Source organism: Lates calcarifer, linkage group LG19, assembly GCF_001640805.2.
Source record: "Lates calcarifer isolate ASB-BC8 linkage group LG19, TLL_Latcal_v3, whole genome shotgun sequence".
Lineage (NCBI taxonomy): Eukaryota > Metazoa > Chordata > Actinopteri > Centropomidae > Lates > Lates calcarifer.
Genome location: NC_066851.1, coordinates 10,936,905 through 10,957,136, shown reverse-complemented (window position 1 = coordinate 10,957,136; position 20,232 = coordinate 10,936,905). Strand labels below are relative to the sequence as shown.

General features: G+C 42.5%; 4 protein-coding genes across 7 annotated transcripts; 2 read left to right on the top strand and 2 right to left on the bottom strand.

The window, feature by feature from the left end:
* Positions 1 to 536: 536 nt before the first annotated feature.
* Positions 537 to 7,170, top strand: LOC108892553 (basal body-orientation factor 1). Its single transcript, XM_018690176.2, has 11 exons — positions 537 to 717; positions 806 to 1,058; positions 1,140 to 1,205; positions 2,740 to 2,883; positions 2,978 to 3,058; positions 3,198 to 3,268; positions 3,995 to 4,139; positions 4,712 to 5,220; positions 5,421 to 5,525; positions 6,310 to 6,381; positions 6,573 to 7,170. The coding sequence occupies exons 1-11, from the start codon at positions 674 to 676 to the stop codon at positions 6,670 to 6,672; spliced, it is 1,590 nt and encodes a 529-aa protein (XP_018545692.1). The 5' UTR covers positions 537 to 673; the 3' UTR covers positions 6,673 to 7,170.
* On the bottom strand, positions 6,951 to 13,514 carry aldh6a1 (aldehyde dehydrogenase 6 family, member A1). Of its 2 annotated transcripts, XM_018690178.2 has the most exons (12): positions 13,349 to 13,514; positions 12,789 to 12,830; positions 12,609 to 12,683; positions 11,964 to 12,125; positions 11,713 to 11,791; positions 10,927 to 11,229; positions 9,944 to 10,065; positions 9,344 to 9,533; positions 8,662 to 8,843; positions 8,372 to 8,551; positions 7,392 to 7,490; positions 6,951 to 7,311 (listed from the first exon to the last, which is right to left on the bottom strand). In XM_018690178.2, exons 1-12 carry the CDS (start codon positions 13,385 to 13,387, stop codon positions 7,207 to 7,209), a joined length of 1,578 nt encoding a protein of 525 aa, XP_018545694.1. In that variant the 5' UTR covers positions 13,388 to 13,514; the 3' UTR covers positions 6,951 to 7,206. The 2 variants fall into 2 exon arrangements, with proteins under 2 accessions (XP_018545694.1, XP_050934019.1); XM_051078062.1 differs by lacking the exons at positions 11,713 to 11,791; positions 11,964 to 12,125; positions 12,609 to 12,683; positions 12,789 to 12,830; positions 13,349 to 13,514 and adding an exon at positions 11,805 to 11,808.
* Positions 13,515 to 13,700: 186 nt separating this feature from the next.
* On the top strand, positions 13,701 to 15,820 carry gstz1 (glutathione S-transferase zeta 1). Of its 3 annotated transcripts, none has more exons than XM_018690179.2 (9): positions 13,701 to 13,972; positions 14,347 to 14,398; positions 14,490 to 14,557; positions 14,692 to 14,772; positions 14,867 to 14,992; positions 15,111 to 15,186; positions 15,274 to 15,326; positions 15,407 to 15,456; positions 15,624 to 15,820. In XM_018690179.2, the coding sequence occupies exons 1-9, from the start codon at positions 13,943 to 13,945 to the stop codon at positions 15,748 to 15,750; spliced, it is 663 nt and encodes a 220-aa protein (XP_018545695.1). In that variant the 5' UTR covers positions 13,701 to 13,942; the 3' UTR covers positions 15,751 to 15,820. The 3 variants fall into 3 exon arrangements, with proteins under 3 accessions (XP_018545695.1, XP_050934020.1, XP_018545696.1); XM_051078063.1 differs by having other exon boundaries at positions 13,704 to 13,916; XM_018690180.2 differs by lacking the exon at positions 13,701 to 13,972 and adding an exon at positions 14,050 to 14,254.
* Positions 15,821 to 15,889: 69 nt separating this feature from the next.
* On the bottom strand, positions 15,890 to 19,599 carry zgc:163014 (uncharacterized protein LOC100038766 homolog). Its single transcript, XM_018690173.2, has 13 exons — positions 19,384 to 19,599; positions 19,129 to 19,299; positions 18,949 to 19,054; positions 18,623 to 18,745; positions 18,430 to 18,543; positions 18,179 to 18,356; positions 17,970 to 18,098; positions 17,629 to 17,816; positions 17,335 to 17,531; positions 17,157 to 17,248; positions 17,015 to 17,069; positions 16,670 to 16,767; positions 15,890 to 16,530 (listed from the first exon to the last, which is right to left on the bottom strand). Exons 1-13 carry the CDS (start codon positions 19,443 to 19,445, stop codon positions 16,301 to 16,303), a joined length of 1,743 nt encoding a protein of 580 aa, XP_018545689.2. The 5' UTR covers positions 19,446 to 19,599; the 3' UTR covers positions 15,890 to 16,300.
* Positions 19,600 to 20,232: the final 633 nt, after the last annotated feature.

Below are 20,232 nucleotides of genomic sequence, written 5' to 3'. Positions count from 1 at the left end.
TGTTCAGTGGTAAAAAAAAAAAGAGGCCTTTGATTTGATTTATTAATGTTTACTGTTTATGGTTTTGCCTTTAAGCAATTAAATTGTCTGTAACCAACTTCTGAAGTGGAAATCCTGTGGAAAAGATAATAAATTATTGAACAGCTCCCCTCTGATCTTCTTGCTTTAACTAGTGTGCCAATGCAGGAGGCTCTTTGGTTTACCCAGCCACCATAATTCAGTTTTCTACAAAGATGATGGGGATGTCTGTAGTGTATTTGAAAAAGACCCAGTCTGGTAATAACATTGGTGATACAATCAAAATGTATTTTTGCTATCATTATAATCCAGTATATTATATTTAGATATGCCATGTGTCTGCATATTTAAATATGTCATGCTGCGAGTTGCATATAGCTACCACCAGTAAAATGAAAGTATTAGAATACATTGCTTTTCATGTGTGTGTGTGTGTGTGTGTGTGTGTGTATTGGATGTACAACAGGTTGCCAAAGATCCTGCAGCAGGGAAATGTGACCTTTTCCTGGACTACATCGTCTCCATGGCGACAACACGATACAAACACTCACAGCAGCTTACAGGAGCTTGCTGTCCCTACCATCAGCCAACTTTTTCTCCTTATAGCAGCCCAGGGTTGTTTTCTGTAGTATTTTAGCCGGCAAAAGTAGCAGTGATGCCGAAGAAGAAAGTTGCCAAAGGAAAGAGGGCGAAACCCGGGTGAGTCCGTACATTTGTACATTTTGTTTTGCCTCACTGACGTTTAAATGGAAACTAAAGTAACATTACACTTTGTATTTTGGCCCAGGAAGGGAAAAAAAGATGGCAAACCGGAGTCAAAAGCGGACAAAGAGTCGGACATCGAGAAGGCCAAGGCCAACGCAGCCCTCTGGGAGCTGAGGTTACAGGCCACCGACCAGTCGCTCGTGCAGTACCGGGAGGCGTGCCGCAAGTTGGCGCGCGTCAACGAGGAGCTCACGAACCAACTGTACCGCGCGGAGAAGGACACCATCGATATAACTGCTTTCCTGAAGAGACAGGATGCAGCTAAAGAGGAGAAGGTTGGAAAGTTAGCTTGTAAAGATAACAATGAACACAGCGTGGCTCTGTTGTTTATAATAAGATGCCACTTCTTTTAACAGATCAATATGCTGCACAAGAGCCTCAAAGGTCAAGAGGCCCTTGCACGTGAAGAGCAAAACAAAATGGTGAGTTCGTTTAAAAACACAGCCACAATAAAATAAATGCACCTCGAGCCTTCACTGGGTCCACAAAGCATGCACAGGCTAGTGTGTTCACAGCAGTATACGGAATTGCTCTGATTTACAGTGCACAACTTAAACCTGTAGCATTTCAAAAATGTGCTGCGCTGTGTTTTAACAGCTGTCTCGTGTGTAATTATGTTGACATTTATTATGTAAGAAAACAACAACCAAACAAAGCGACTATAAAACAAAAGAACAAACCCTCACATTCCTAGTTACATGGTCTAACGTTATTTTTAATCCATGTCAGTGGCCGCAGAAAAAAAGCATAATTTAAAAGTGCTTGGTTGGGAAAAGGCAGTCGCACTGCTGGTCTTGATGTGTTAACCATACCTCACATGTCACACAGATCCTTACTCTGAAATACCAGTTTAAGTTACATAATGCACACCAAAGGCACTTATTTAGACTCCTTTTATCCCCGCTGACCTCTGCTGTTTGTAGTTAAGATCAAGCTATCAAACTGACATGACAAAATTCAAGTGGCTTTACAAGACAAAAAAGGTACAAAAAAACTTTTGCTTCTTTTTGCTAGCAGCTGTTTTCCATCTCCCAGCTCTTACTTCATGCTGGTAAAATGGAGTCCAATAAGCTTCTGATGAAGAAAAAAGAGGCATGGTCTGGACCAACTTGAAACATCCCTATTTTAGACATGTATGGAGCTGTCACATATGTCCACTTAAGAGAAATAAATACTGTCCTGTGGTCGACTCTAAAGACGTGAATTCAGGACATGTTGTTCACGTCCTCTTTCTCATTGTGAGGTGATAAAATGGCTCATCTTGAAAATTGACTTAGCTAATGGAAACTACTCCATCAAAGGCTCTGGCTTCTGATGGAGAAGAGACATGATGAAACTTCTCTGAGTGTTGAGATATTCAGTCATCCAGATAATTATCCTATAAAGGCTTTTCTAACTGCATTTACTGCACAGTAGGAGGTCAAGAAGGATACATGCAATACTAATCACTGTTAACTTTAAACTGCTGAATGTTTATTTGGTAGATCACAGAGAGTAAAAACTGCATATGATGTAAACCAATTTGTGTAACTACTGCAGACTGGTGCATCGATGAACGCATACAGAGTTATCTGAAGAATAACGATTAGGCCTAAAGTTGTAATCAGATGGTTGATAACCTCTCATTTAGTCGTCATGTACATGTTTGTGGGTGCGTGTTTTGCTAGTCTCTCATGACTTTGGTCACTTTGTCACATTTTTGCTCAGACTGGCTTCTCCACAGTAGCATCTTGAGGTATTTAGCCCTGACTGATCTGTCCTTTAGTTGGTTTCAGTGTGAACTTTGGGGCAAAAATGTTCTTCCCTGTAACTGATGCAAGCTGTGCTTATGGGAACCTTGCAGCAGCAGCTCTAGTTTATAGATGAGTGGATAGATTATTTCCAGTTTTTGGTCTGCATTTAATATATAGAATGCTTTCCATTTTGTGCATCTTACTATAAGGGTGATTTCCACAGGTTGAAGATTACACACTTCAAATTAATGAGATGAAGGAGCTGTTCAGGAAGAAGTCCAGTGACTTCAACATGATCCAGGATGGAATGAGGAAAATTAAGGAGTTTCAGAAGACGAAAGCCCAGATGGAGCAGGAGCTCAGTGACGTGAGGACAAAATGTTGCCTTCTTAAAGAGTAGTTGTTCTTTTTGTCAGCGTGTTAAAATGCTACCAGTAACTATGACCTTTCTTATTTTGTAGATTAGAGAAAGCATGGATATTGCTGACAAGGAACACAGGGAAAACCTAAACAAAATGGAGTACAAATTCTTCAAAGAAAAGGTATGGCCACACAGAAAAGTGTGGATTCCACTTGCATCTATATGGAAGATAACAGCATATAATGTGGACTGAAATTCCTGTGAAATGTATTTGTAGAGGTGGAACAGTGAAAGAGTGTTTTTTTTTTTTCCCCCCGCAGGCTCGCCTGGAGAGAGAAGCTGAGCGAACGATAGCCCTGGTGGTGGACAAGGCCCACAATGAAGCCATTGTGTGAGTGTGTTTCCACTGTCCATTTACTATCTAATTTTATTCTTCAAGCTACACTTTGATGTGTTCAGAACGCAAAGAAAAAATAATTTACTCACACAAGCGTTTATGTATATAAATATATATAACTAGAGCTAATGTTATTTTCCTGACCGCACTGGTTTCGTCAGGTTCATGATAGTGTACATCACCTAAGCCAATGATCACATCCTCCGCCGTCTCAGAATGTCCTGAAGGGAGGATGGTGTAAAGCGTGTGTGGAAGACCATAGTTTATTACTTTTGAGGCCATGGGATGTATATTTCGCCTCTGCTATGTTTAGTTATTTTTTTACAGCTCATAAAACATCAACATTGATACTGGTGTGGTCCTGTTGCTTTGGTTTTAGTGTCAGTAATTGATTTAATTTTGAAAACACTTAGGTTGTCTTTAAAACCCCAACACAGTGGCGCAATTTTCTGTATAAGAACCAAGAACCTGAGGGCAAAAATATGTGATATACTGGTGAGCGCTCAGTCTCACATTAAAAGCCTGTACTACACTAATAAACACTCTTAAAATATTTCATAAAGCATTTGTTTTACTCTACTTGGGACACTCTGTGCAGCTTAAAATAAATCCAAACTGTGTACAAATGCTGGCAGGTACAAAATTGAGATTCATAGTGGTGTATTCATTATTAGATGAATTTTTACAGTGGTTCATTTGTTTGTACTGTAAAATATTTAGGCAGCTGGACGATGCCGCCCGCTCTGTGTTCAAGGAAAATGTTCGTCTCAATGAAGCACTGAAATATCACATAAAGGAGGCAGAGGACCTGCAGAAACTGACAAACTCACTGGCGAAGGAAAATGCCTCGCTGGCATTGGACAAGGTATGTTTGAACTATAGGCAGCAAACAGCAATGTTACTATTGGGCACCAGCAGTCCTTGGACAGAGACCATTCATCTCCATAAAGTCATTTTCAATCACTTCAGTTATGAGACATATGTCAGATCTGTCCAGAATATATTTCAGGTGGTTTTTCCCTTGTGTTGTTTACTTGTGCTGACCTTGTGTATTTTGCTTGTGGTCCTACTCCTACCCCCCCAACTCCCCCCTCCACCTCCTGACTGCTACCCAGCCTCTCAGTGGTCAGTGGTTGTGGTGAGTTTCCACTGGTGTATGGGTTCAAATTCAGTGGCTTCTCCTTTGCAGGTTTCTGGCACTGATCCCTTAAGACAAATAAATATTGGGCACATTAATCTTACCTCTGATGATGCCAGTCAATCAAGAGAGTAAATCCACCTTGTTGAAGCTTTGGCCACTCACTCAGCAGCCCAGGCTAGCACACAAATCATTATCTGTTCAAGGTCTATATTGGCATGAAAATGAAAGGGCTTTCCAAAGTTAGCTAGATGTCATCCATTTTTTTTACCACTGTGTCCTTCTCTCTCCTCACCCAGAACACCTTTGAGTTGATGGTACAGAAGAATGCAGCTCAGATGGAGGCCCAAAAAGACGAGCTGTCTAGACTGAGGGCCAAGGTAGTTTCCCTGGAGCAGGCCCTAGAGCAAAAGGCTAGAGAACCTGAGCGAGAGGAAAAGAAGAAGAAGAAGAAGGAGGAGGAGGAGAAGATCCTGGTCAGAGCCCAGGCCAGCCAGGTAGAGTTGGAGAAGCTTCAGAAGGTGCTCGCCATGCGAGAGAGAGAACTTGGGCACATCAAGCGGCTAGCGAGCACCATTGTGGAGCAGCGCACAGAGCTGGAGCAGTTCTTCCATGAGTCACTGGCTCAGGTGAGGCAGGAGATCATGGCCAGCAGGCTGCAGTACAAAAAGGAGGCTCTGCAGGCTTATCGCTGCAGGCTGAGAGAAGCTGCAGCAGGAAAGCTGAAGTTCCCACCCATCCGCACCTTCCATAAAAGCCCCCACAGTACCAACTCTGTCTATTCAGACATGGAGGCAGCTGCAAAGTGGTAGGTCCACTTCCCATCATTTCACTGATTTGTATGACTTGTGTTTGTCTTTGTGATATTTTTAAATTCTTCGTGTTTATTAGTGCCAAGTCACCTGCAGCTCATTCAGTGGTCATCAAACTTTAATACTCTTCACAGTATGAATTTGTTTAGGAGCAGAGGTTAAATATTAATTTTGATTCCATCCTCCTGTTTTTTAGGACACATCAACCAGGCAGCAACGTGGAAATCTCAGATCTCACTTGGGAGCAGAAGGAACAAGTGCTCAGGCTTCTCTTTGCTAAAATGAACGGACAGAGGGGAAGGTAATAAAATCTCAGCAATTGTTTATGTTTGACTTAGAAAGACTTGACGGCTGCTTGTTTGTCACTCATTGACTTCATCCTAGGTAGTACATTAAAATCCATTTATAATCCCTTAAAATGAGCTCAAACTTCTACATCAATTAGCTCTAAAGAACAAAGTGCAGTGACACCAGGCAGTAGTTCAAGCTGAACTTCTGGTGACTCCTCCTTCTTTTTAATGTTTTAAACAGCCATTTTCTCAGCAGAAGAGGATACCATAAAACATCAGTTAGGCTTCAACCAATTTTCTTTTCCATCCAGCTGCTTAAAAAGAATGAAGAAAGAGTCTGGGCACAATAGTAAAAATAGGCCCAGCCGCAGAGTCGTGTGCTTGGAAACAAACATCTGGTCACGTCGATTTGCTCTCAGCCTATTGGCCCCTCTTCACGTGCACTAGCAGTTTATTTTGTTCTTTGAACACTTGTGGTCAGAGAGCAGCTGGTAACATGATTTTCAGAAAGGAGTGTGCAGGGGATCTGGATGTATGGGGGTATAACAGGCAAGAGGAGATGTATATTCATGTTAACAGTGGTCTAGCACTTAGTCCAGCAGAATAACACAGAACATTTGGCGACTTGAGAGAGTCAGTTACCAAGCATCCAAGTCCATGTGCATTGTGTTGACCCAGAGTAACCCCCTTTCCAAGATAAGCTACAGGCCTGCGTGAATAGCCACCAGTGTGCTGAAACATGGATTTTTACTGTGAGGTTCTATATTTAACTGTAGCTCTGCAATTTCCTGATAGGAAAGTTAGCCAATATCTGGCGTTGTCTGCCTCCTCTGAGAAGAAGAGCCTTATTGACAGCGATGCTGCCGGGTAAGACACTAAAGGAATGTACGAGAATAAAAGTTGTACCTCATCCTTGCAATTATAAAGCCTGTGCAGATTTATTGGTCCCACATTCCATGTTTAGCTGAAAAAGCATTGGCTGTGAGAACACAAGTGCCTACTTGTGATTTATCAAGATGCCTGCATTTTAACGTTGCATAATGATGACTGTCCTCCAGAATTACAGAGGAGCTCTCCCCGGCGACCTTCATCACCCAGGGGCCTGAGTCTGTTCTGCCCTCGAATCCAAACAGTGTGCCGGATATACACACCACATGACCTCTGTGTGGCCTCTACATTGCACATCACACTCCGGATTGTTTGCCTCCACTCTGTGCACTGCCCACAGAGTGTCAATCATGTGTAATGTAGAATACAAGATGTTTGTTTGTGCTCATTATAAATATCCTACCATGCATGTATATATGGCTTCAGAGTTGAATTCTGTAACAACCCATTTAAAAGGAGCATTTCACACACACACACACACACATGCTAATACACAAGATGTTTGAGCAACTGTTGGATGGCAGATCAGTGGAATACAATGCAATGTGTCCATGACAACGTTGTATTTGAGGAATTGACATTGATCCACATAAACATTGCCTAATCTGTACAGATCTTTTGTATTGTTAAAATCTTGGCCACAGTGGTTCTATCTATATATACACATCTAATATAAAGTCTTTCAAAGGGGAAGTATTCAGTGTTTTTTGAACGATTCACATTGAACACAATAAGGCTGTTTTGTGCATGGAAGAAGGGTTATTTAGGTGTTCTGCTTTATGAGACTGAAAAGCAGCACAGTATTTAGCGTCCCATAGTAGGCATGGTAACTGCAGGACTCTTCAAGGTGGCATCTTCAGCTTTCCATTGTGAGGTTACAGTTTTGATCTGTGTGTAGAAGTGGATGCCCTGAGGAGAAAAAAATAAAAATAAGTATATCACAACTTCAGACTGTTACATAATTGTGTTGTTACTTATTAGATACTTACTTGTTTTCCATAGAAGTTCATGTCTCCTCTGAAGGAACCTCTTGAACCAGTAAAGGAGAACATTGGCAGTGGAACAGGGATGGGAACATTGACTCCAACCTGCAGAAAATGAGTACTGTCCCTTTCATTTCCGTAAGTGTGAGCTTTGTAAAGCAATTGCCCCTGGGAATCCCAAATTGCTAGCATGAGTAACATGTGGCTGATGAGAGATGTGGTACATCTATGCTGTTTAAAAAACAAGCTTACATGATCGCACTAAACACACCGAACCTGCGGCTTATATTTGCAGTTTTGAAAGCATAGCATGCTCTTATGAAAGGGGAGAAAAACTAAATAAAACATTTTGTTATGAAGGCAATAAAGGCATGGCATGGTTGGTTTCCAGTGTTTGAAACAGCGGGAATAAGTTTGGATACACTGAGGCCTTTTGGCGAAGATGCAGGGTGAAAAAAAAAAAGGAAAAGTAGATGTTTGTTGCATCGAGGTTTGGAGAGGAGTACAGCACATGGCCTGCACAGCATTCCCCGACATGTGAACAGCAAACACAGGGCATAGCTAGGCTCCACAGGCAAACAAACAGGGAAAAAAGCTGGCCATATTTACGCTTAAACGTTAAACAGGATCCTAGGAATCCCTTTTGAGTTTAATTTAAGATTTCCCCTCCTCGAATACTACCCGGAAAAATGTTTCTATGTCCCCCTGTTTTCATTTAACAGACACATATTTGCTGTAGCTATTTGTAGTTGTGACTGGTGGGGAAGTGGAGGGAAGGGGGTTGCCGAATGTGTGTATCTTAGGTCAGGGGCAAACAAGGCTATACTTGACATGGAAAATAATTGTTTTTTTAGAGTGTGTTACGGTTTTCAAACAGAAATGTGATGTGCTCCCTGCTAGAGATGCTGTATAGACATGACAGAGGGATGTGAATGTCTCCTTTCTCCCAAAACAGAGGAACACATTTGGAGGCTGTAGCCACTCACCTGGCCCACGTCCACTTCGTGAGTGTATTTGCGTGCAGTGGCGCCATTTGTGGTGAAGATAGCTGTACCGTTGCCATAGGGGTTCCTATTGACCAAACTGATGGCATCATCCAGGGTCTCTGCTTCGAGAACAACCAGCACAGGGCCAAAGATCTCCTCAGTGTAACACTTCATGTCAGGCTGTAGGAGCACAAAGGTGAACACTTTTACTCCCGGTTTTGTTTCTCTTTAATGGTGCTCAGGTGCAAATACATTTATTGTGTGCACATAATGATATTAAACCCACATACTGTGACATTGGCGATGATGGTGGGACCCACAAAGTTGCCTCTCTCGTAACCCTTGACCTTGACATTCCGGCCATCCAGGAGCAGCTTCGCCCCCTCGTCCACACCGCTCTGGATCAGACTGCAGACTCTCTCCTTGGACTGTGGAGAGATCAGAGGCCCCACATCTGCACCAGGCTGGTCTCCTAGCAGGGCCCCAGAAACAACCAGCTATAAGGTTACATGCCATGGCACTTGCATAATGTGAGCACATGAAGAACACAGACATTCAAATGCTTTTTTCTGCCACAAACATACAAAAGCCAGGACGAGGGGCACCCTGAGGCACTCCCTCAAAAATGGATACTTATGGGTTTCCTGTGCGCTAAGCAAATTAGAGTCCATATCATTGCAAACATTTAGAATCATTCCCTATTTTACTTCACAGCAGTTTTCTTTTTCTAAGGAGTCGATGCTCGGAACCGCTATTTAGGTCTAGGCCGCAGATCTGGCCACAAATTTGCAGCATGGCTGACTCAACAAACCCTCTCTCTCCCAGCTGACTCCAAAGTGAAGTTACAACGGGGCAAAAGGCGAGAGGTGCGGTTAGGGCGGTGTGGGTGGGCCCCATTGAGATGACTAAACCAATGGCCCTTGATGGAACAAGGGCTCAGGAGAGTCAGAGGTGAAGGGTGTGGTGCGGTACCTGCATTCACGCGCAGGGCTTTGGCGCGCTCCACCAGCTCCGGCAGCCAGCCCCGCGCCTCGCCTACCAGGATGGCTGTGGACAGAGCCATGCAGCGCTGCCCTGCCGCCCCGAACGCTGCGCCCACAAGCTGGTTCAGAGTGTTCTCCTTGTTGGCATCAGGCATCACCACACCATGGTTCTTGGCTCCCTACAGTATGAGAAGTGGTTAGCCTTCTGCAGTTTGATCTCTACATTACTTTACAGCAACTGGTTAGTCACAAGTGAGAACAGAATATCAGGCAATTATAAACAAATGACCTACAAATTTTACACAACTTGTTAAAAAAACTTGTTCCACATTTTAGTCCATGTGACTGAAAGGACTGATGGACACAAATCAAAATAAATAGATGGAACATTCAGAGTGTGGCTCTCCAACACTGATGCACAGCTGCACTTTCTGTTTTGCATCGTTCCTCCTGAACAGCTGGCAGTGAGGTGGAGCAATGACAGGATCCAAAACATGACAACAATCTGTTGGCCAATGCTGCCACTCTGTGGACATTTACAGCAACTCTCAGATGTTACACTGTTGTGGCATTATCATTTGATACTCACCATGTTAGACTGGACCCTCTTGCCATTTTTAGAGCCCCTCTCGTAAATATACTCCCCTGCTTGATTTGAGCCAACAAAGCTGATGGCCTTGATGGCTGGATGGTCACAGATGAAATTCACAGCTGTGGCAGAAAGACAGTTATAGAAATGTATTAACTTAAATATCATTTAATTAGCCACAGTAATAAGTCAGTCACGCTCAGCATTATAGATTCTTGTCCAAGATAAATTGTGAGGTAAAATACCTGTGCTCTTACAATATATGAAAGGCATCATTCCAACTTTTTTTAAAAGGTCCATCATTTTCCTCCAAAAATGTTGATAGAGGTTTTGTTTTAGGATGTAGGGTTCCAACTAAGATATTTTCATTATCGATTAAAGTCTGTGGCATATTTTCTAAATTAGTCAGTTAATTGTATTGTCAATTTAATGTTAGAAAATAGTGAAAAATATGCAACACGATTTTCCAGAGCCAAAACAGACAGATTCAGATGTCTTTTTTTCTGACACACAGGTAATACACAAACATATTTAGTTTGCTATCATAAAAGACAAAGAAAAGCAGCAAATCCTCACATTAGAGAAGCTGGATCCAGCAAATGTGTGGATTTTCTGCTTGGAAAATGACTTTTGATCTGTCATTTAGCAATATAGCAACAGCTAATTTTCTGTTAAGCAACTTATTGATTAACTGACTGATTATTTCAGCTCCACTTGAATGCCAGATTAAAAGAGGAATTGATTTGTTGTGGCTGTACACTGCACACAAAAGCAGAGGACTGACTGTCCGACTATGTTTCAAAAGTGTAATTCACTTAAGTCACCGTGGGACATGAACCAAGATGCTCAGTGGTCATTATTTTCAGACACTGAGATTATGTATGTCATGTTATCAAGTGGACATGTTCAGATCTCAGTTATCTGAGTGACACAGATGATGTTCTGAAAATCTCTGGCTAAAGGTATCAGAAACCAGCTCTTACCAGCGTGCTGTCCGTGGATGATGTTGAGCGTCCCATCTGGAGCACCGGCGTCCTGCAGCATCTTGGCCAGCAGCATGGCGCAGGTTGGCACTCTCTCAGATGGCTTCAGCAGGTAGGTGTTACCACACACCATGCCCATGGGGAACATCCACAGAGGGATCATGGCAGGGAAGTTGAAGGGGGCGATGCCGGCGCACACCCCGAGAGGCAGGCGGTAGGTGTAGGTGTCCATGTCCTTGGTGATGGAGGGCAGGGTTTCGCCGAGCATCAGAGAGGTGATGCTGCAGGCGTGCTCCACAACCTCTGCAGAGACAAGAAATAAATAAAGAATGAGCAACACATACGTTAATTTGGTTTGTTTTGATGTGTCAAACTGTAGTAATCCAGTAAAAAAATCCAGATATTTGAAACTGTATTTGAATAACATCATCCTGTTTAAAGATCTTTTCAATGAAGAGAAAAAAAACAGACTTTCTGAATAAAAGATGGACTAAATGACTAAATAAGATTTTCCACAATGCAGTAATTGCATTGTAAGTAATTGCACTGCAGTGATAATCACTGGCATCATTCAAAGGGCTCATGAAGTAAACCGCCCTTTGTTCTGGTTTACTGAGGTACAGAACTAGTATAACTCATTAACCACTCTTCTAAACACGAAGTGAAAGCCTACATAACAGGCAAAAGTTTACATATTTGTTGCCCTTTGTAAAGGAACAGTGGGTCCAAAAGTCTGAGACCACTTCCCAAAGTGTATCTCTGTATGCATGTATGACTTAAACTTACGCAATCCTCTGAACACATCCCCCTCTGCATCTGCGAGGGTCTTGCCCTGCTCCACTGTGATAGCCTTGGCAAGTTCTTTCTGAAACACAAACGCAATCCTCATCCTTTGTATTCAACTTTAACATAAACCAAGGAGAGTTTTACTTTCAATGTAAACAGCAGGTACTGAAGTAATGTGGGAAGGGTGTAAAACATAACTTAAACAAACTGGTTTCCAGTTGCACCTTACACTTTCTGACCCTTTGACTTACAATGTTGTCCTTGATAAGCTGCTGATAACGGAGAAAGACCTGCTGCCGAGCCAAGATGGAGGTCTCAGACCAGGAGTGAAAGGCTCTGGAGCACGAGTCAACAGCAGCCAACATCTCCTCCTGCGTGGCTTTGGGGACGCGAGCAATCACCTCGTTGGTAGCCTGCAGGAGAGGAAACAACAAGGGGCCATCAGAATGACTTAGTTTACAACTTTAATACTCTAAAGATTAATTAGCTTTGATTATCTGTTTTTTTTAGTACAGTCAAAGTTGGGTAACAGGTGAATCCTAGCAGATGTTTAACGGCGCTATACCGGCTTTCATAAATCTGTAGGTCAGAGTTTATCAGAAACAAATAACAGATTTCCACACTGAATCCTCGAGGACACATTTATGATTGTTAGGTTATGACCTGCTGTCCAACTGTTGCTGAGGTTTAAGTAATGTTCTCACTGACTGGCAAAGACATTGATTTAGTTTACATATTACAGTAAATAGTTTTTTCATTCCAACAAGCACAAACTAGTTTCTGTGACAGGTTAAACAACTCCCATATGAACCATCTATAACCACCTATGTACAGCATGTGGATGTCCCTAAAAAGAAGAGTGATGTTTATTGATCCATGTCAGGTGAAATACTTACAGGATTGTGAATATCCAACCATTCTGAAGTCTTGGATTCAACAAACTTGCCATCAATGAACAACTTGGTGGTGGGCTGCGAGGAGTGACATTACATCACATATGATATATTACTCAGCAGGTGAATTATCCATGTATATTTCTTCAATCAATCAATTAGGTGTGCACTGTTTCCACTCACCACTGAGGAGGAGTAGCACATACGGCCAATTTTAAATGGGACCTGAGGGGGAAACAGAGCAGTGGGTCTGAAATCATCAAATGCAACAAGTATAATTAATCTATTCAAAACCTGAAATTGCACTTTGGAGTACATTGTTTAAATGCACGTCACTCCCAGCTTTTTCCAGTTGCAGCCTGAAGGTGTTACAAGATTAATGAGCAACCACATAGTATGGAGTTATGAAAAGGCATGTGGGGGACAAAGTCAAGCTGAGTGGAAGAATGACTAGTGGAAGAATGTCCAATCAGTAGGTGAAGAGTTTTCTTATTGTTACAATTATATACAACTACCATGCACACGCAGAGGTGGTGGGTTGATTATGCATCAAATGTCTAGTGAAGAGAATAAACAACTAAAGCTAATCCCATCTGTGTGAAATCAATCAGTCTGTAAAGCAATCCAGAGCCAAATCCTGCAGCACATGACACTTGGCACTTTGTAAACAATGTGAGCTGTCAAACACGCGTCACTCTGTAACTGAGGAGAGTTTTGAGGCTTGAAAAACCTTCACATCTTACCTTTGTCCTTAGCACTGATCTTAATGCTGTTGACGCCATGGTGGAAATGTGATTATGTGCTAGGCCGACTTGATTTGACCAGCTCCGCAGGTAGGACGGCGGCCAGCAGAAGACGGGAGTTCAGCTTTCTCCCTCACAGGGATGTATCACCTGTGGGCGGGCTCTGAGGAAATCCGACGCCTGCTATTCGCTCCGCGTTCACACTCCCATGATAAACGCAGCCTGATTGGCCCACTGTGGAGGCCTCCTATCCAATCCCTAGTTGGGATTTCCTATAATCCCGCCTCAGCTGTGGAAACTCGACTAAGCGTTGGATAAAAGAATTTGGCAGCGTTTCATTTACAGGCAGGAAGTTATGCAACCAGGAGCTGAACTGTGACCAAAACCTCTGCTGCAAATCACAGGAGCTGCTCTCTCAGGCTCAGTGTGTTGTATTCTTGCCTGGCTGTGTCCACATGACATTATTTACTCATCGCACTGGACAGGAAGTGGGACTTAGCTGTGAAATGTGCAGGACCATAATTGACGACTATTTGAGCAAACAGCACAGCTTATCCTAAAAATAAAGGTGATAACGTTACCGCAGCCACGACAATGCACTTGTCCTTACTTTGCCTCGCCAAGGTACTGTAATAATACCACTGTTAGCTGTTTGCTAAGTGTGTGTGTATGTGTGTGTGTGTGTGTGTGTGTGCAGCAGGTCGCTAATGTAAACCATATGAAACCCCAAATCTTGCTTAGTCATGGACCAAAGAGTAGGGTAGGAGGGAGTAGAGGAGCACATCCTATTGGCTGCTGGAGGATGAGGAGAACGTGGTTAACTTTGTAGAAAAGCTGCTTGTAATAGTTGATTGAGTCTAGCTGTGTGAAATCTAGAGGCAAAGAGCTATGGCAACCCAAACCAAGGTGAACCAGTGGACACGTGAAAAGTTAAATACGTCCCAGGGGAAATGTTGTGTGTTTTCAAATGGACTGAATGTTTTCATTTTTCTCTTCAGCCTGTTCTTCATGGATACTTCAGAAGCTCCTGCTCCTGGAGGGTTCGCATCGGTAAGTCATGCTACAGCATTTGTCTGCTCAGGTTATAGTTCAACCATTTAGAAGTCGAACGAGATGATGATGAACTTTTTTTGTGCACCAGCTTTTGCTCTTAAAGGAATTGAGTATGACCAAGTTCCAGTCAATCTAATCAAGGATGGAGGTCAGCAGGTACAATATACAGATTCACAGGATACACATCTATACCATGAGACATATTTAATTAATGGACCCTAGCATCTTTTGTGCTACTAATGGCTGAAAATACAAGTTTAAACTAAATATTTCTTCTCCGTGTGCACAAGCTCACTGAACAGTACAAAGCATTAAACCCAATGCAACAAGTGCCTGCAGTGGAAATTGATGGCATCACCCTTTCTCAGTCAGTGAGTCCCTGAACTCATCACCCATGTCATCCTAACACTGCATTACATGCAAACAAGTGTTAACACTCCAGTGAGAATGTTTTTGCTCACACAGCTGGCAGTGATCCAGTACATAGATGAGACCAGGCCGGGACCTCGGCTCCTTCCAGCAGACCCGAAGAAACGTGCCCAGGTTCGGATGATAAGTGACCTCATCGCCTCTGGGATACAGCCTCTACAGGTGACTGATGACTCAAATGATTACAGAAGCAGACAGTTCAAGTGGTATCTCCACTCTAGTTCACAGAAAAATAGGTCAATAGGTCAACACAATATTTATTTAATCCTGAATGTTTCAGAATTTGTACGTGATCCAGAAAATAGGAGCAGAGAAGTTGCAGTGGGCTCAGCACTTCATCGATCGTGGTTTCCAAGGTTGGTGGAAGGTAGTCTTCATAATAATGCAAAGGTTCATCTCCTGTCATTCTTTATTACTCACATACATATTTTGCTCTTGTCCAGCTCTTGAGCCCATTCTGAAGCAAACAGCAGGAAAATACTGTGTAGGAGATGAGGTAAGAGCTCAGTCATCATATTCAAGTTTATCAGTGTAGCATACAGCTATAACACTTTTCATTTGACTCATACCTTTTAGATATCCATGGCAGACATCTGTTTGGTCCCACAAGTCTTCAACGCAGAGAGGTAAGATCACCCTGAACAAGAAAAGATCAACATGAACTTATATTTGACACTTGATAGTTACTGTATGTCTTGTTTACATTAAATCTACCCTTTGTATCCAGACCCTGCTGAACTTTAAAAACCCTATTCTGAGAAGAATGACCCCTCTCTGTTTTTAATCTCCACAGGTTCAAAGTGGATGTCGGGCAGTATCCAACTATCAAAAGGTTAAATCAAACCTTAGTTGAGATTGAAGCTTTCAAAGTGAGCCACCCATCCTGCCAACCAGACACACCTGCTGATCTGCGAGCATGAAACAGCAGCTTGGCTGCTACTCACACAGTCATGTAAATTTATACATTATTAAATAAAATGAAAAAAATAATTCTGTTTGAGTGGTTACTTGAAATAACTTTAAGGAATAAGGATGCTGTGAGTTTAAAATATTTATTAGCATTTTGATATAAATTTTAATTGTATCCATTTTGCCCAGTTCAGCACTTTACTGTCCAGTATGTAGTCCTATGTGGGGTAGAGGTAAAAGACATGAAGTCATGTGTAAACATGCAGATCAGGGATTTGTTATGCAAAGTACCCACCACTTCCACCATATTGTCTGTATGGTGGAAGTATGGATTATTATTGAAGAGACTTCTAAAATAAAAGGAACAAAAAGGAAGCTACAGAAAAGTCTAAGCTGCTAAATACATCATAACATTTACATAGCACATGAGGAAAGACAGCCAAGTAGAAAAATAACTTAAGACAAATATACTTGGAGATACTAGAGCCAGCATCACTCCATTGTTTAAAGACTAGAAAAACAATTGTCCTGCTTGGATTTCTTTGCTGAAAAAAAAAAAAATCACTTGTCACCAGGAACCTCCACTGTGCACTTGACTGTGTCGTTGTAGAAGGTGCCAGAGCAGTCTGACCCACCAAACACCAGCAACGTGCAGTGGACTTTGATGTTTTCACCCTGTTCGTGCTTCTCAGTGTCCGTTAGGATGGAGCAGCCCAAACTGATAATGCTGTGTCCAGCACGAGGCTTGGAGCAAAGCACAGGAGATGACACCGAGCTCCACATGTTGGTATCTGAGGACGAATCAGGGCAGGACTAAGTATGTGACACACTGAAACATGGTGACTCAACAGGAAATGTCTGTCTACGTAATTTACATTTATTAAATTGAACTGGCAGAAATGAAGTAAGGGTAAAACGCTCAGTACTAACCAGTGCTGAAGATATGTACGTCTTGTAGGGCCCCAATTGCACTGCAGCCCCCACTGACTAAAATCCTGTTGTCTGAAACTGGGAGCGCTCCATGAAACCTGTCCATGTACATGCAAGTGGATTTTATTTGTACCATTATTCTTCTATAGCCAGTCTTTACATATTTAAAAAAAAAAAAAAAAACACTCATTCATATTATTTCATGTTCAGTCAAACTCAAACATGGTATACTTTGAGAGATGATATATAAGTCAAATGCTCTTCTGTCTGTCCCAGACATAAAAATACTAAAACCAGATGGGTATATCAGTGACACTTCTCAAGGTTGATTAGCTGTGTACTCACCCTCGAGGCAGCGGTGGCATGTTCCCACACTTCACAGCTGTGTACTCCATGAATCCTTCACACAGTAAGGAAAAAATAAACATCAGTGCAAACCTGAACACAAAAATGACCACTTAATGCAGCTAATGAATCTGCACCTTACCCAGATCTAGGATGTGGAGGTCATTAAGGTAGGCTGCAGTTTTCCGACCACCAAATATAATCAACCTCTGTGAGAGGAGTGTGGCTGAGTGCCTGTTCAATACAAACATCATAATGATATTCTTTAAAAATAACAGTTTCAGTAAATTTACTGTAGCTGTTTTTGAAAGGGCACTGACCCAAATCGAGGCAGAGGTCTGTCCCCCTCCACAATGGGCTGGTACCAGAGTTCAAACTCTGGGTTGAAGATGTACAAAGCATTACTGCAGGATTTATCCCCAGAGGAATGGCTTGGCTGGACTCCACCGAAGACAAAAAGCTCTTTCTTATAAAACGCCGCAGAGTGATACGCCAAAGTCGGAACATTCCCTTTTGCCTACAGACGGGTAAATCCACAAAAACAAATCTCTTGCTTGTGGATTTGATAGGAATTCAAGGAACTACAACATGTTGGTAGTTTACAAAAAACCCACAGTGACAAGCTTCCACTTCCAGGTCAGAGTATTAAGGATGTACATCTCGCTGAAGCGCTGACCCTCCCTCAGGCCACCGTAAACAAAGACTGACTTGGAGTCTGGGTCATAGGTTGCGGAGTGTCCTCGGGCACACAGCGGTACAGGTCCAGAAGCAGAGGAGTTCATGGGGAACCAGAAGTCGCTGTCTGGGAAAGAGGAATAAGGTAAAATAAGTACTATAGGGCTTTGTAATTTGTCTTAATTTCTCCTTTGGTGCTGTATACTTTAAATCTGGTGCCTTAATTGTATCCAAAAAGCATATATGCTTACTAGTATATGCCTGAACAAACTCCACTGACCTAACTCAAGCTTCCACAGGGAGTCCTTGCAGTAGTTTTGATCTGCCATCTCCCCACCGATGAGGACAGCAGTGTCAGGGTCACTCAGACACATCGTGTGGCTCCAACGCTTCGATGGACACGCTGAAACTAAATCAACATATTTGTCAAAACCCATGTTGTGCATTCAGATGTGACGAAAACGGGTGTAATGTGTCTTTGTTCCAGACCTTCTCTGTTCTCATTCTTTATGTGCACTGTCATTTCTTCTTGGCTGTTCATCCTGGACAGCCTCTTCTTCTTAGGGGTTGAAGCCTGGTCTATGTCCTCAGCGAGACTGTCCATGTCCTCAGAGCTCCATGTCAGGTGGCCTCTTTTGCTGATAACTGTCCGCCTGGGTGTCTTGTCCTTTTATGAAGCACAGACAAATTACATACGTCACATGCAGTCATTAATATATATTCGTAAACTTGACTCTTACCGTAGGCCAAACAGGGGGTTTATTTCCCACAGTGGAATCACTGGTGTCAATTTTATTCACTTGGATCTCAGCAAAGCAAACACTATCGCCCAAGTGAGAGGAGTTTGGAGTTATCTGCAAGGCAGGACAGTAATGAAATGTTGCAAAAACGTGTAAAGAACTGCAATAACTATTTCAACCCCGCTCATCTCACCGTTTCATTTTCAGCACTTTGGTGTACTGTGCTGCCGAGATCAGTTGCGTTGTGCTGCTCTGGGAACAGACATTTCCTTTGAACCAGAGGAGTACTGCTGAAGACACTGGCCTCATCCTGTGGCTGGTCACAAATCATGGCATGACACAAAACAGCAGAAAAGCACAGTACAATATTAGCCAAGACCTCCAAAGACTGTGCCTTCTAAATTCAACTATCACATCTCCAAGTGTCATGGTCTGTTGCATGAGATGCAAGTTTGGGAATAATCATGGCTGTTTACCTACATCCAGACTGTTAACTTTTATTCACTGAAGACCTCATACCTCTCCACATACTGTAAGCACAATCTTGCCATAAACTCCTCTCCTGCCCCTCTCTGCTGCCACTGTGGCAATGTCTGTATGCCAGACGCCCTCCCAGGTCAGGCACCTGAGTTCAAAGACGAAATTTAGACTCGAGTTGTTAGTGGGAAGTAGGCTAGCTAATGCCTCTCCACAACATACCTTGCTTGAGACGACAGAGTCCCTATTTTCTGGGCCTGTACCTCTGCACTGACCAGAACCTCGACCGAGATTGTAGTGTCCCTGCCTTCCCACTCTCCAAGACCAAAGATGACCAGCTGTTTGGGCAGAGGCAGCGGGACGTGGACTTGAAAGCACCTTCGGTTGGATTTGCTGCCGAAAGAGAGACCAGGTGGACGCTTTGGAATGGTTGTGTTCGGAGAAAACGGCTGTATGTTGGTTTTCAAAGAGGCATACCTGATGAACTGGCGGGGAGCGTCACGCAGGGACCAAAGCACATAAAAATTCAGCCTCCCCATGTTGTCTCAGGGTCGCAGGTGAGTCCTAAAGTCCCACTGCGAATAAAATCGGTAGCAAAATTGGGTGCAACCAGGAGTTTCGATAAACGCTTCTGATTGGCTGAACTGAGCTCGAGGCCTCTGCAAAAACGCACACCTGTGACGCTGTACAATTAATTACAAGAACAGGCGCGCGCACAGGAGTGGTTCGTTTTAGCAAGCGTTTGGCTAAATATTACTCAACAGTTCGTTTCTAGCAGTGCATTATGTGCACTGGAGTTTCTTAAAAGCAATAAAGGCAATTAGTGTTTAAGTATGGATTGTATTTTTTTCTTCTATGGATTTTTTTTTAATTATTATTAACGGTTTGCAGCACCTGTGTAAACAACTGGAGTGGAAGAGGAACTAAGTGGAATTACTAAAAGCAGCTAAAGTTTTTTTTTTGTTTTTTTTTTTTTTTAACACGGTTTATTTTTTACATGAGAGCACTCTGAGCCTTTCTTGTATATATTAAGCACAAGATCACCAAAAAGAAGAGTAAAAAATGTAGTTTGTAAATCAGCCGATTAGAGGAATAGTAAGCTCTAGATGTCTTTTTACTCACCATTCAAATTATTTAACAATTCTGTTTATTAATCTATATAGTAATATTTTTGATAACACTTCACAACATTTTGTCAGTTTTGAGGCTTCACAGTGATACCTGTGGTGTTTTTATGTTGTTTTTATGTCATGATTCTGCCCCCTTCATCTTCAATAAGTAATAATATGGTGGACAGATAGTAAACACGTTTTATTATAATGCAGG